Source organism: Columba livia, chromosome 3 (assembly GCF_036013475.1).
Source record: "Columba livia isolate bColLiv1 breed racing homer chromosome 3, bColLiv1.pat.W.v2, whole genome shotgun sequence".
Taxonomy (NCBI): domain Eukaryota; kingdom Metazoa; phylum Chordata; class Aves; order Columbiformes; family Columbidae; genus Columba; species Columba livia.
In genome coordinates, this window is record NC_088604.1 from 103,415,831 (window position 1) to 103,429,747 (window position 13,917).

At 44.5% G+C, this 13,917-nt stretch overlaps 1 protein-coding gene across 1 annotated transcript in view; it reads left to right on the forward strand.

Annotated features, from left to right (window-relative positions):
• Positions 1-13,917, forward strand: part of CAPN14 (calpain 14) — a 29,614-nt gene that overhangs the window by 13,093 nt on the left and 2,604 nt on the right. The window contains exons 9-21 of the mRNA XM_065058648.1: positions 400-474; positions 1,125-1,288; positions 1,989-2,152; positions 4,317-4,328; positions 4,791-4,996; positions 5,531-5,567; positions 6,410-6,472; positions 8,103-8,160; positions 9,898-9,962; positions 10,374-10,442; positions 10,621-10,699; positions 11,777-11,893; positions 12,552-12,607. Of these exons, the coding sequence (XP_064914720.1) occupies positions 400-474; positions 1,125-1,288; positions 1,989-2,152; positions 4,317-4,328; positions 4,791-4,996; positions 5,531-5,567; positions 6,410-6,472; positions 8,103-8,160; positions 9,898-9,962; positions 10,374-10,442; positions 10,621-10,699; positions 11,777-11,893; positions 12,552-12,607 (1,165 nt within the window). The remainder of the gene's footprint in view (positions 1-399; positions 475-1,124; positions 1,289-1,988; positions 2,153-4,316; positions 4,329-4,790; positions 4,997-5,530; positions 5,568-6,409; positions 6,473-8,102; positions 8,161-9,897; positions 9,963-10,373; positions 10,443-10,620; positions 10,700-11,776; positions 11,894-12,551; positions 12,608-13,917) is intronic.

A 13,917-nucleotide genomic window follows, 5' to 3' on the forward strand; every position in this document is an offset into this window, starting at 1 on the left:
CCAGCTGCCTCTTATGCTGTCCTAGTCATTCATTCATTATGCCAAACACTCTTCCTGTTATGTCTCCTTTGACAGAAAATTAACTAACAAAACAAGTCTAGATTTTTATATTTCAAGTGCTTGGAAGCTGTGTGTGCAAGTGAATGGACTGGCTGATGGAAATGGAGCTTTTTTGGCTTCTGCTGGATAAAACTGGAGCTATTTTAGCTACATCATGTGGGACCTGGAGTGCTTGTGGAGTCTCCCATAGCTGAAGGCATAGTGGGCCTGTGTTTAGTGGGGGATAAATGTGGAGATATGTGGGGACAGGGGTTTGGCCTCTTTGTAGAGGAAAGCTATGTACTCTGCCTTGAATTTGAGGCCACATTTGGTTAGTCATCTTCTGTTTTTTACCCTCAGCTCTTACAAATGGGAGCTGCTGAGCCCAAAGGAGAAGATTTTGTTGAGGAAAAATAAGGAAGATGGAGAATTCTGGTAATGGCACAGTCTTGCCTCTCCCCTCTCTGCCAGTAGCTCTGGAGCTGTGTCTGAAGATGAAGCAGCACATTGCCACTTAGGCTGAGGCATATGTGATCTGCTTTAAAACAGCCCGTGCTTGTTTTATTGTTTTCTTATTCTGCCTGACAATGTGAGAAGCACTAGCAGTGCTGACATGGAGGAGAAACACTGTTCTTTGGTGGCAGGAGCAAGGGAGAAGCAGGACGCTGCCAGGTCTCCCAGGGCTGCTGAAGACGTGGGAAGCTTTCAGGAGTTTTTGCCTTACCTTTTTATTCTTAACATAGATTTAGGAAGCTTTTTATTGCCTTATGTTTACTCGTGTTTTCTTCACAGCTGTTGCCACGAGGTGGCAATGTTGTCGCCCGTGCCATTTCACTTCGGTCTCTTTGGCGGCAATATTATTTTCATCTCTGTGCCGGTATACTTTGCTGAAACTTTGCTACTGCTAGATGCTGCTGTTGGAGCAGACGCTCTCCTCTTTACTGCCTAATAAAAAATGAGTTTTACCATATGTAACACAGAATGGTGTGGCTTCAGAGTACCCTGCTCCCTTTTCTTTTCTTTTTATAAGCCATATGGAGTAAACTGAACTGCTGACAAGATGTCTCTTGGCACTCTTTTCCCAGGATGTCTCTGCGAGATTTTAAGATTCATTTTGTAGATCTGACAATCTGTAAATTAACTCCAGACCTGATGAGCCAGGAAGATGGGAAGAAGTGGATGTACTCTGTGAAGAGTGGGAGATGGGTTAAAGGAAGCACAGCAGGAGGCAGTCTGGGATTCTGTAATGGTGAGGAATGATCAAGGTTCTTTTGGATGACTGTGGGGTGACATCGCCCTGCTGACTCCGTCACTGGCATCTTATACCCGTGAACACAAAACTGACAACAGAAACATGCTTTTCCTGTTTACCCCCCCTCACAAACATCAGAAATAAGCAGCCGAATGAGTTCAGCTGGATTCTGCCATCACAGAAGATGCATCACTTGCAAACACAGGGCAGTGGGCTGGTCATGGCATAAGATGAGCTGCAGGATTCCTAGGATCAATTGCCAACACTGAGCTTCTTTGTGGCTTTAAGCTTGTTGGTTAAAGTTTGCATCCTCAGCACCTCCAGGGAGTTGAATTTTAAGTGAATTGGATGGGAAATGTAGAGGCTCATCCCTTCTGGAAGCAGAATGTATGGGTCTGAAGTCAGCTAGCCCATACACGAGAGGTGACAGAGGAATAATGATACATTAATAAACAAAATGAGCTCTTAGTTGCAGGTCAGTGGAAATGTACTTCCTTTTTGCTGGGCCTTCCTCCTGTCTTACGTAGCAGTTGCACTGCTAAACTTGTAAATTGCACCATAAGATCAAATCCCTGTGAGGTCTGGAGGTTGAGACAACCTGTGACCTATTCAGTCTGATGCCAGGCATCATATGGTAAGCTGACAATGAATTTTGTGAAGGAAAATGACATCAAAACATTTTTCTTGTTTTGCTTAGGCACCTTTTGGATGAACCCTCAGTACTTGCTGGATGTTTTACCAGTTGAAGACAGTAAGAAAAGCCTGGGTTCCTGCAATGTGGTTATATCCCTGATACAGAAACCCAGCAGCAAACACCGGAACCGTGCTTCTCACCTCTCCATTGGATTTTCACTCTATAAGGTATAAGAATTGCTTTGCCTTTCTTGTTTTCACCAAATAGGCAAACTTCAAGTCCCTGTAAATTGCAGAGCTTTGCAGACCAAGAGTTTTTTTCTGTGTACAGAGTGATCTGTGCTCTTTTCCCCTTGCTTGTGCCCAGTCTCCTCATGATTCAGGGCTAGGCTTCCTCAGGCTCTGTGCCCCACATCCTGCCTCTCTGGCATGCTGTTAGTCTGCAGAGCAGTGAGAAATTTCTCTTGCTTCAGAGCCCACTGGGCTTTATTTTGCCCTCTCTGAGAGGATGTGCAAGAGCTGGGAGAGGGTGCCCTTTGGGACTGGGAGAGTGCTGCCCTCAGGTTGTCTCCAACCACAGTAAAATTGTGCTTGAGAGGCGTTCCTCGTATGGTGTGGCAGCTGCCAATGTTTGAATACTGCTAGTTCCCTACGTATCCAGGGGTAAGTGGACATCACTAGAAGGAGTGCAGTCTGTCTCCCCTCCTTGAATTCTCTGCTTATCTGAGTGCCTTGGAGAGCTACTCTGCTCGCCTGAACAGAGCCACAGCTCTTGTTTCTGCTGTGAGTTTGCACAGTTACAGAGAGATGTCTGTGGTGAAGGGTTTTCAGGTGGTGGGACTGAGGTTTCTGAAGGCCAAGGCCTCAGTTGGACATACATAGCTGATTCCCAGCAATGATATGGCTGTGTTGTGTGAGATCCAGAGGTCCCTGTCTGACAGATGCTCTATTTCTTTTCTTTCTACAGGTGGACCTACAGGTGAGTCCCTTGTCACCACTGCTGCCTGTTTGCTGGGGGACCTGTGGTGCTGCAGCTGTGATGACAACACTGAAGGTGTTGTGTTTGCCTTTGTTCCTTGGTTGACACTGTATTTGAGTTCAGTGAGGCACCACAGTAAGTTACTATTAATGCAGAGCTATCCACTGAATCTTCTGAAGAGCAGCCATATCAGGAGGGCTTAGTGGCCTTAAAAAGGGGCATTAGTTATTCAGCTTCTGCACTGGGTCTTCAAAGGTGTTAGAAGTGGCACTGTCCCTGCTGCCATTGTGGGATGGTGCCCCAAGTTCTTGGCTGTGTCTAAACTGGACTTACTGCAGCTCTCAGGGGAACAAGAGCTACCTTTCTGCTTCATTCCGGTCTTGGCATGAGGTGGGAACAGAGCCTGTGTCCCATGCAAGTCAGGGGTCTCCCCGGGAGCTTGGGTTCCTCCTGGCCGGGGATGCTCTGGAGCTGATGCTACAGGTATTTTCACCTTCCTCAGGCCAGATGTATTTCTATCATTTTCTTTAGCCAGGAGACTTTGGGACCTGAGGAAGAACCCTGGAAGTTAAACCCTGATGTAATTCCCAGTTTTGGCTCTGCCCTTAGAGGGCTGTTTAAAATGCGGAAAGGTTTAACTGCTTTTGTCTTGACAGGGCATGTCTTCCACTCTGTAACTACTCAGAACACCTCTTAAATGAGAGTCTATTTGAATTTGGGCTGGCAAAGATTGAGTGTATGGTCAAGGCAGCAAACTTGTTTTCCCAGTTACTGCATTTCTGGCATGGTAACCATAGGGTAAAGTACCACTCTTTCCTGATTTAAGTGTTGTAGGTAGTAACAGAGTTATAAGTGAATGGAACTTCTTGGCAGAGGGGTCTCAGTGTGGCCCTAGCACACTGCTGCTGCACCTGAGGGAGAATGGTGACAGCCAGGACTTTAATTTCAGGTTTGTAGTGGTTGCCAAGATCAATACAGAGAGATGGCAAGCCAAGAGCATCTAAGGTATTGGAACTACAGTCAACAAAGTATTGACTGGAATATAAAAACTTAGAATTTAACATGAGGGGCATGAGGAGAAGTAACCCTGAACCCTTTAGAAGAAAGATTGCTCTATTAGTAAGAAAAATACAGGCAAGAGAAGAGGAATAGCTTCTCCACTATGTGGCTGCAGAGTAAAATGGGTAAATGTTTTGAGGAACAGCCAAGATCAGAAGGTGACAGTGGTTTTAGCTGGCAGGATTATTTATTTGGCTTGTGTACTGGGCATTAAAAATTAGTTCAGTGTTGCCTGGATGAACACTTTATACATCCTCCTATTGCAGAAAAGTGCCCATGGAATAAAACATCTGTAAGAGCCAAGAGTGCCAGGCAGATCAAGGACACATGCATGGAGTCAGGGCTAGGGATTAGATTGCTCGTGCAGTATGCTCAGATCTCAGGTGCTCTGAAAAATTCTCTGCTACCAGATCCCTGGTGTTGAGGAGAAGCTGGGGACAAAGTGGATGGTACCTATGGGACAGTGGTGTGTTCTCTGGAGCCGTTCCTGCCTTCAGTCATTTCTGCTGGTATGGAAATGCCTTCTGCAGAAGCCACTTCTCCCCTGTCCTTGCTGCTGTTCCTTGCAAATGCTATTATATTGTTAAGGTTGCAGGGAGTCCCCTTCTTTGTCATATTAGTATTGGACAGGGGCAGTGCATAGCGAGACCCACCATGTCCTGGGAGAAGATTGAGTCCTTTGGGCCCTTTTATCTGCTTGTGCTGCAAAAAAAATCAGAGGTCTGAAGGCAGACTGTCTATGCTATGCCTGTGAATTCTCCATGTGCCTTTTGTCTCTTTGTTTAGCTGGTGCAGAACACATTTCTCTTCTCTTTCTTACCTTAACAGTACCAGGAAAGCAACAGAAAGCTGCCCCCAGCTTTCTTCACCCGACATCAGCCTGTGAACAAGCATAAGGTCTTCCTTGATGAGCGGGAAGTGACTCTTGACTTCCATCTGCAACCTGGTGTATATGTGATTGTCCCATCCACCCTGGAACCTCAGCAGGAGTCTGAATTCATCCTGCGGGTCTTCTCCAGGAAGCATGTTCTTCGGTGAGATGCCGCTGCCACTCTACCAGCACCTAATTCTCTGGGATGGTCTGGTCATTCTAGGTTCATGGGGGCAGCATAAAGACTACTCTGCAAAATGCAGTGCAACCTCTTTTGGAGAGGCTGGCTGTCAGTTTCTCCCACTTTAGGATGCTCAGTGGCTGAAGCACTGCTTTTGGCCTTATCTTTTCAAGAAGTGTTGAGCTAGGCCCACATAAGGGATTCCACAAGCTTGAAACTGTGGAGAAGGACAACAGTTTTTAATACATCGTCAGTTTGCCAGGAGACCCTGCAGACAATGCTAGGATGGTTGCTTATGCAGAAATGGTGCTTTGGAGACTTCAAATGCCAGTAGCCTCTGGGGAGCAGTGTGGACAATGAGGGCTTTCCTTACTGCGGCTGTAACACTGGGGAAAAAAACATGCTGTGACAGTGGGTTTGGGGCCCCTTCTAGGGATGGGGGATGCCAGCTGTGATGAGACAGGCACATAACTCTGGGATAACTCCTTAATGTGTCTGCTTTTTTTGCATCTCCAGGGAAATGGGTGGGAACACCAGTTTCACCCTCTCAAAGGTGAGTATGAGGAGAGTGGGAGGTTTGTGGTTTGGTCTTCAGCTCTGGGTGTTGGGCTTTTCCTGTTGCTCTGCCCTGTGGAGAGGCTGAGTGAGAATGTGTTTGTCTTGCTGCACTTTTGAAAGGGGAGCTTGGGTTCACAGGCAGAGTTCCTTGGGCCGTGTGGACAGATAGAGTCAAATGTGGGGGATGGGCAAATTTTTAGATGCTTTTGTTAGCTGCGTTTTTGCAAACTTCTTCTAGTGACACCATCTTACTTGCTCTGCAATCTTTCATATTCATGGATTTTTGGAGACTCCTGGTCCATTCTTGCACTTCTCCCCACTACTTTCATGCCTTGAAAGTTTTGAAGACATCATGGGACCTGAGCAGTACAGTTCCCATGCAATGGTGTATTTTCTAAATGGTTATTTTCAAAATAACTGGATGCACATCTGCAACTTGTACCAGGAAGTGTACAGCCTAGTCTGTTCTCCTGGCATAAACAGGGCCATTTCTTCTTTCATCCTCTGTTCTCCTGTACAAAGGAGGATGGAGACCCTTCACTCTCTTCTTGGCATAGTGTGAGCCCCGTCCTTTGTTGCACAGCTTGGTGAGGGGGAAATGTTTTTCCCCACTGAATGTTATATGAGTATTTCTTTCCTAGAACTAGCATTTCTATGAGCTGGGGAACCATCTTAGCAGTGGGCTGCACTAGTCATACAGCATTGATTGCAGTGGTGGGGAGAGGGTGGAAGGGCAGAGCATGAGAGTGCAGTTCTGGGAAAGCATCTTTAGAAACTGTCTTGGATGGTGATATTTTTCCTCCTTGAGTTAATGGTTATTTTTTTAATATCTTAAAGGAAATTGTTGATAGGTATGAAGGCAAAATTTGGGAGGATTTCTTCACAAACTATTTTGAACAGGTAAGTGTTGCATGAGATGCCAGGATAAACTCCTCCAGGGCTTTTATATAGCACTGTGAAATTTAAAGCATGTTGAAGAGAGGTCTGGATGTGGAAGCGTGGGGAACAGAGAGGGGCAACAAAAGGTTGGGCTGTGTGTACAGGGCTGATTCCATGCAGCAGATTTGACCACAAAGCTTAGGAATATGTTAGCATTGAGCCAGACATACTTCTCTATACAACAGGGTGTGAATGCCTGGAACTTAATGCCACAGGATGTTGTGGCATCAACAGGCTCAAAAGGTATTAGCACAATGATGGGCAGCAGGTCCATAAACAGGTGCTGAAGGACTAAGCAGGGATGTAGCCCCTGAGATCCCTTTTCCAACAGGTGTGGGTGCCAGGGAAACAGGACAATGGGCTGCAGAGGTTGACCAGGCTCACATGCCCTCACTACACATTAATTTCTATTGGCTGTATTTGGGACGAAGTGGTGAGCTGTGTGGATCCATCCTACCCTTTAGGGTGTTCTTATACTCATTGGAGAAGGTTGACTATTACAGAACATCCCCTGGAATATTGACACTTGTCTCATACATCCTTCATCACAGTTTGATGGCAGTTCACTTTCTTTGAGAGGTGAAGTAAGTAACAGGTGTCCCATCATCTCTTTTTTTTCCACTGATTTTCCTAGTGAAATATGATGCTTAGTGTGAAAGATTACTTTTAATGGTCTCTCTGGCCTGATTTGGGACAGGGTTGACCTTCAATTATCCTGTAACTATGTTGAGGGCTGCAAGTGTTTAATCTCTCAGAAAAGGTGGCCACATTTATTTAGCTACATATGCTGTATTTGATCAACACAATTTCACAGAAACATATTTGCACTTTGAACAGCAATATATTTGATGGAAGCTGTTAATAAAAACAAGCAATGCTTTTACTTTTTGACACTTGCTTAAGATTTTGATTTTTGAGAGTGGTGGCTTTCACATGTGCTAGAAATTGCCGCATATTGTGAGGTGCTGGCCCTTTGCTGTCAGGAGGTCTGAGTATGCACAGAGGTGAGCAGTACTGCTGTTTCTCAATGCATTTCCCTGACATGCCTCAATGATCTGAAAACAGGCTTTTATTTTTGAAGAGTGACATTGAAAAGAATTCTGCAAACAAAAAAAGTCACAGTTTCTAAAAAAGCCATAAAAATAACAAGGAGGAGGGAAAGTCTCTGCTTTGAAAAGTTTGGGGAGGAGGTATTCCAAAGTTTTCATCTTTTTTTGTCTGTTTGCAGATCTTAAAAGAGAAATTTTTGAAACAGGTCTCTTGACAGTGTGCTTGATGGAACAGATGGCACCAGGGCCAAGAGGTTAATGGTCTGCATCCTCACTCAGTGTAAATCTGCAATGCCACATTGATCTGTGTGGAGCCCTGAGAACTTAGCCCAGAGCAGACTGTGGCTCTTGTAGGCTGAGAACCTTGTCATATTCAAAGGGAGTCTTTTCTGTTGATTTTCACAGTAGCTGGAGTGGGGCCAGAAAAGCAGAGAATGAAGATGGGACATGCTGGGAAAACAAAAGAGGGAGAAAAGTGATGTAATACTTAAAAAATAAAAGTATATATACATAAAATATGAAAATTCTCTTCCATATTACAGAATCCTGAAATAAATGCTGTTCAGCTCCAGAGGATCCTGAATAATATATCTTGGAGAAGTAAGTGCTGAGAAACAATGTTTGTGTAAAATAAATGCTCTTAGATAAAAATCTCACTTCCTCTGTTTCTGGAATTCTGGGAAGAGAAACTGGTTTGCATCTGACTGAACTGACTCTTCTGATGCCATGTGAGATTTCCAGAGAGAAAGGATTTGCTGTGGTGTGAATCAACATGGTAGAAATCTTATAAGCCAAGCTAACCTAGTTTGAATTTCAACAACTGACAGAATGAAGGGGGAAGAGCAAGTATAGGTATTGTATGTGGATGCAGACTCTGACCTCCAAACCCAGCTTTACTTCAGCCTTGATTCTGAAACTGCATCTCATTTCAGCCGGTGCCACTGCCACAGTACCGACAGTGCTACTGCTAGAAGGCGTGGAAATTCAGCCTGGCGTGTAGGCAGCTATGTGGTGGAAGGGCTCTTGTCTTTACTTTGTGCCTGGTTCATGCCTGCTGCTCCTATTAACTCTTCCCCACTATGCGTGTGTAGGTCTGTTCCTTGCTCTATGTTTGGGAAACAGGATGGAGATGCAGGTAGCTTCTGTACCTTACACTTGTGAGAAGCAGGTGAGCCCTGGGGCTGTCTCTTATGAGGACTGTGACTTCTGCTCTGCCACTGGTAGCCTGGAGCGTTCCACAAGCCCGTAATTTGGTTCCCAGTTATACATACAGCTACCCAGGCAGCAGCGAGGTATTGCAGTGTCTGTTTCCCCTGAACAATGACCATGAAGTTACAGATACAATTATAAATCCAGGCTTCCTTCCCAATATCTTCACTGGCAACAACTGATGTGCAACACAGAAATACACAGTCCAGCCATTACAGGCAAAAAGAAGGTGAACAAAATCCAGCCTTTTCCACTTAAGCTGAGTTTGACACTGCTCCCTTTTCTACGAAGCTGGACAAGGATAGCACTTTTGTTTTTGCAAAGTGACCCACCAGGCACTGTCTTATCCGTGAGAAGACTATGTTGAACAGAGAGTCTTTATTTTTCATTAGTGATCAATTTGAAGACATTTACTTAAAAAACTTTGCAGCACTTCTTTCATATATAATAAACAGGGCTATTACAAAATTAGAACATCTTCGCTTTCTACAGGGAAGGAGTTGGTGAGTTATGGTTCTGTCCCTTGCTCAGTGGAAGTCTACAGACTATCTATAATCATGATTTGCAGTGAGATTAGAGTCTATTTCTGTTACTCCTCATGTAACTTATGTATGAACCAGGAATACTAAGCTTTGATACAGCATCGTGTTTTCAGTCATGCCTGTGCTTTTAATTATATTAACAGAGCTGGCAGAGTGTCTGTGAAAGAGAGATGCGTAGCACAAGGGTTTCAATTAATCTTCATTGCTGCTCCTCAAAGCTCTTCAGGTCAAGTGACTTCACTCAAGGTCATGCAGTAAATTCTGTTTGGGATTACAGCTTTGGATGTCCTTTTCCTTCCATTTTCTCTAATAGCTGGAGAGAATGCACCATATTTCATTCTGTATTACATGCCTGCAGGGAACTCATATTGGATTTTCTGAGACTACTAGAATCCATCCTGTTGCCTCATATTTTTATCATCGTAAAAGATACAGCTTCTCAAGTGGGTGTAAAGTTTCACAAAGGCTTTGGGGCCTGAGCCCTCTCAGGTGAGGGGGAATTTTGTGAGTTCATTTTCTGAGAAATGTTCAATGACTTCTCAAAACAATCTTTTTTTTTTTTTTTTTTTCCCCCCTCCCTCTCCAGATTTCCAGAGTTTTCGCCTGCATTTCAGTCTGGATGCCTGCCAGGTTATCTTGGCACTCCTGGATGTATCCTTCTTGGCATGAATTATACTTCTGCCTCATATAATACTTCACTAGAACGTTATTTCTTGGGGCAGACTGGGTGTTACTGTGATTTCTTTACCACCAGGACATGGCCCCACTTATTGAACTTCTCACCCTCCATAATAACAGCTCAGTTGTGACAGAATGGAATTGGTTTGGGAAAGGGCTGATTCCTGCCGCCTCTGAAATCAGCAGCGAGGTTTCCATTGACTTTAGTGGGAGGATGATCAAGCCTATAGACAGGCTTGTGGGCTGAGAAATCATTATCCTCATAATATAGTTGTGTGGATGTTAGAGTGGCTATAAGTTTTCTGTTTGTTTGAGATTCTTTTTATGTAATGGGTGCTCTCTGATGTTTAATTGAGATGTTCTGACCTTAATTCTCACATGAAGCTGAATGCCACTGGCACACTGAGTATCCAGGAATTCAGAGTCCTGTGGAAAAGGCTGCTTTTCTATTTGGTATAACTTCTGTGTCTCCTTGCAATATCTCCCTGTTCACAATAGTTTTGGTGTAATCTGTTGATTTGGGAGTGTTTGTTTAAAAAAAAAAAAAAATATATATATATATATATATTTTTTTTTTTAATATATATATATATATATATATCTATTTTTTTTTTTTTTTTTTTTTCCCCAGGAAGTTTTCCAGAAAAGAGATACTAGCAGATCAGGAAAACTTGACCTTGTGGAACTGCATGCAGCTGTACAGGAGACAGGTGAGCCCACAGCACATCTTGGCAAGTTTTATCCTTCTCCTGAGAACTGTAGGTGGAACCCAGGAGAAGTGGAAAACATCACAGGCTGCATGGTCTTAGCCATCTCTGCTTCCCTCCCTAGCTGGGTAAAAACATCTGAGAATTGTTTTGCTATATGATGGGCTACTTAATCTTTGCCCAGTTATAGTCTTGTACTGATAGTTCCCTGAAACAGAAGTGTCTGTCTATTTTAGACCCAGTTTTTAAATCCCTTCCTGCTCGTTGCTAATTTCATTTTAAAAGACTGTGTGGGGTTGTGTGGGTACATGTGGAAGGCCAGACTGAGCTTCTAATAAATTGCTACCTCTGCCGAAGACGACAGCTCAGGGACTGAACCTGTAATTGTGGGACTCATACAGAGGCGATAACAGTGCCAGACTTCACTAATACAATATCTGAAGCTTGATCTAGAAATGGAAGACCATACATATGGGTCCAAATACTGGATCAAGCTCTGTTGCTGTTACTGGGCTTTGAGTGGTGGCTCATGCTCAGTCCTCTAGCTTCTTTTACATGTTTACAGCTTAAATATAATTCCTTTTTGGTGCATGGTTCACCCAGTTCATCTGAGTCACGGAAAGCACAGTGAGAAACCCGGATGGATCTCTGCTAAAGTGAACTAAAATCCCAGGACATGAATAGAAAACACTTTTATTCCTTACAAATGCTGCTTGACATTGGGACTGATGCTTTCTGTCTGAACTCCTCTGGATTTTCTTTTTCATCTCCTTTTCTACCATCCTGTGGAGTATTGCTCTTAAACACAGCTGCTCTCGCAGGACTGTGGATACAGGGGATCAGATGTGAACCCTTTTAAGTTTGAAAGAGATGTCTCCATGTACTTGTCTGGTTTAGACTGACTGATATTTGGTAATCTTAGGGGAGGTTTGAAAAGCCAAGTTGTTGGAGAAGGGCTGAAAGCTGCTCAGTTGATCATGCTAACAGCTGTGTGCACACCCTCTGCACATTCAGCTGTGTGCAGCTGGGAGTTGCTACTTCATTATGTTTTCCTTTATTTTTTTTTTCCCTTTTATGAAGGCATTTCACTCAGCAATGAAATCTGTAATTTGATGGCAATCAGATATGGTGACCCTGACTTGAAGATCAGCTTCGAGAGCTTTGTGTGCTTCATGCTACGAGTGGAGATCATGGGAGGTGAGGCTGGTACCATGTGTCTGGCCAGGCAAGCTGGGTTGCCTTGGCCTTTCCAACGCTGCTCCAGCTGGCATGGCAAGGTCAAAATTAAAGGGCTGAGTTTCAGAGTAGATGAAGAGTAATCAAAGCAAAGACAGATATACAGGAAACCAAGATTCTCTCTTTACTTTTGCACCAGTCACTTTCTACAGATATCCAGGTTGTACGTATCAGAGTGAGTTAACTCCTTGCAGGTTTGCACCAGCCTTCTGTAGGAGGCAGTAGGCAAATTACAAGTGGAGCCTGCTCATTTTGCAGGAAGAAGAGAGCCTTGGAGTATACCTTTGGTGGGACTGCAGTTGTGATGACAAGACAGCTGGTACTCAGTCTGTGAGTTTGTGCTGCAGACCCTTCACCTCTCAAAACTGTAGTGGGTGAGGTTGGGACCACCTGCATCTGGAGGTTTCACAGGTGGATGGCCAGACAGTAAAATGTCTGATTTTATTCAGCTGCTCCCTGTGTCCCAGCCCTCAGGGGATCTTTCAGCAACAGAACACAGAACCTCACATGTCCGTGTGAATAGCCTACAAACTTTTGAGATTTTCCTGAGACAGGATGCCTTGGCTGGTGTTGATCTCTTGTCTATCAAGTTAATGCTCCTCATTTATTTATTTTGCAGAGGCCTTTCGCAATTTAACACAAGATGGCAAAGGGATATATCTCCGGGAATCTGAGGTAAAGTCCGTTCCCTGACTGACAGGTGTGGGTTCCTTCATTGCAAGTGACACTGTGTGTTTTGTTCTGTAGCCTCAAAAAAATCTTTACCTGATTGCTTACAGAGTAGGTTAGAAACAACAAGGAGCTTCAGTCTTCCAAGCCACATGCTTTATTATATTATCTAGGCTTTTGATGCTGTCCCTCACAGCATCCTTTTGAACAAGTTGTCCAGCTGTGGGATGAGTGGGTTCATGGTCTGCTGGGTGCAGAACCAGCTGAAGGGCAGAGCTCAAAGGGTTGCAGTGAACAGGGCTACATCTGGCTGGATACTAGTCACTGAGGGTGTTCCTTGGGGTTCAATTCCAGAGCCAGCTCTGTTCAATATATTTATCAACAATCCTGGATGCAGGACTTGAATGAACCATTATCAAGTTTGCTGATGGTATCAAGTTGGGAGGTGCTGTCAACTCTCTTGAGGGACAGGAGACCTTGCAGAGGGGTCCAGATAGATTGGAGCATTAGACTGTGATTAAGGGGATGAAATTTAACAAGTTGAAATGCCAAATCCTGCACCTAGGATGGAGTAACGCTGGGCAGTAGTCTAAACTGGAGAGCAGCCCTGCAGAAAGGGATCTGGGGGTGCTGGTCGGCAGAAGCTCAGTACGGGTCAGCACTGTCTGCCCTGGCAGCCAGGACAAACCCCATCCTGGGGGACATCAACCACACCATTACCAGCTGGTCAAAAGGTGATTTTCCTGCTGTATTCAGGGCTGGTTCAGCCTTACCTTGAGCATTGTGTGCAGTTCTGGGCCCAACAATTTAAGTATGTGAAGGTCTTTGGATGTGTGCAGAGAAAGGCAACAAAGCTGGTGAAAGGGCTGGAAGGAATGTCCCACAAGGAGTGGCTGAGGACTCTGGGCTTGTCTAGTTTGAGGAAAAGGAGACTGAGGGATGATGTGTTTGCTCTCTACAGCTGCCTGAGCTCTTCTCCCTGGTATCCAGTGGTAGGTTGCATGGGAATGGTTCAAGGCTGTGCCAGGGAAGTTTAGACCGTGCATTAGGAAACATTTCTTTACCAACAGGGTGATCAAACACAGGAACAGGCTTCCTAGAGAGGTGATCAGTGCCCCAAGCCTGTCAGTGTTTAAGAGACGTTTGGACAATGCCCTTAACTTTTGGTCAGGTAATTGGACTAGATGATGGTTGCAGGTCCCACCCAACCAAAATATTCTATTCTATCTTCTGCTGCTTCCTAGAGACAGAAAATCTCCAAACGCCCATAGTCCAATTCAGTTGTGACTATTGCAAAGTGCTGTTGGGGATGGATG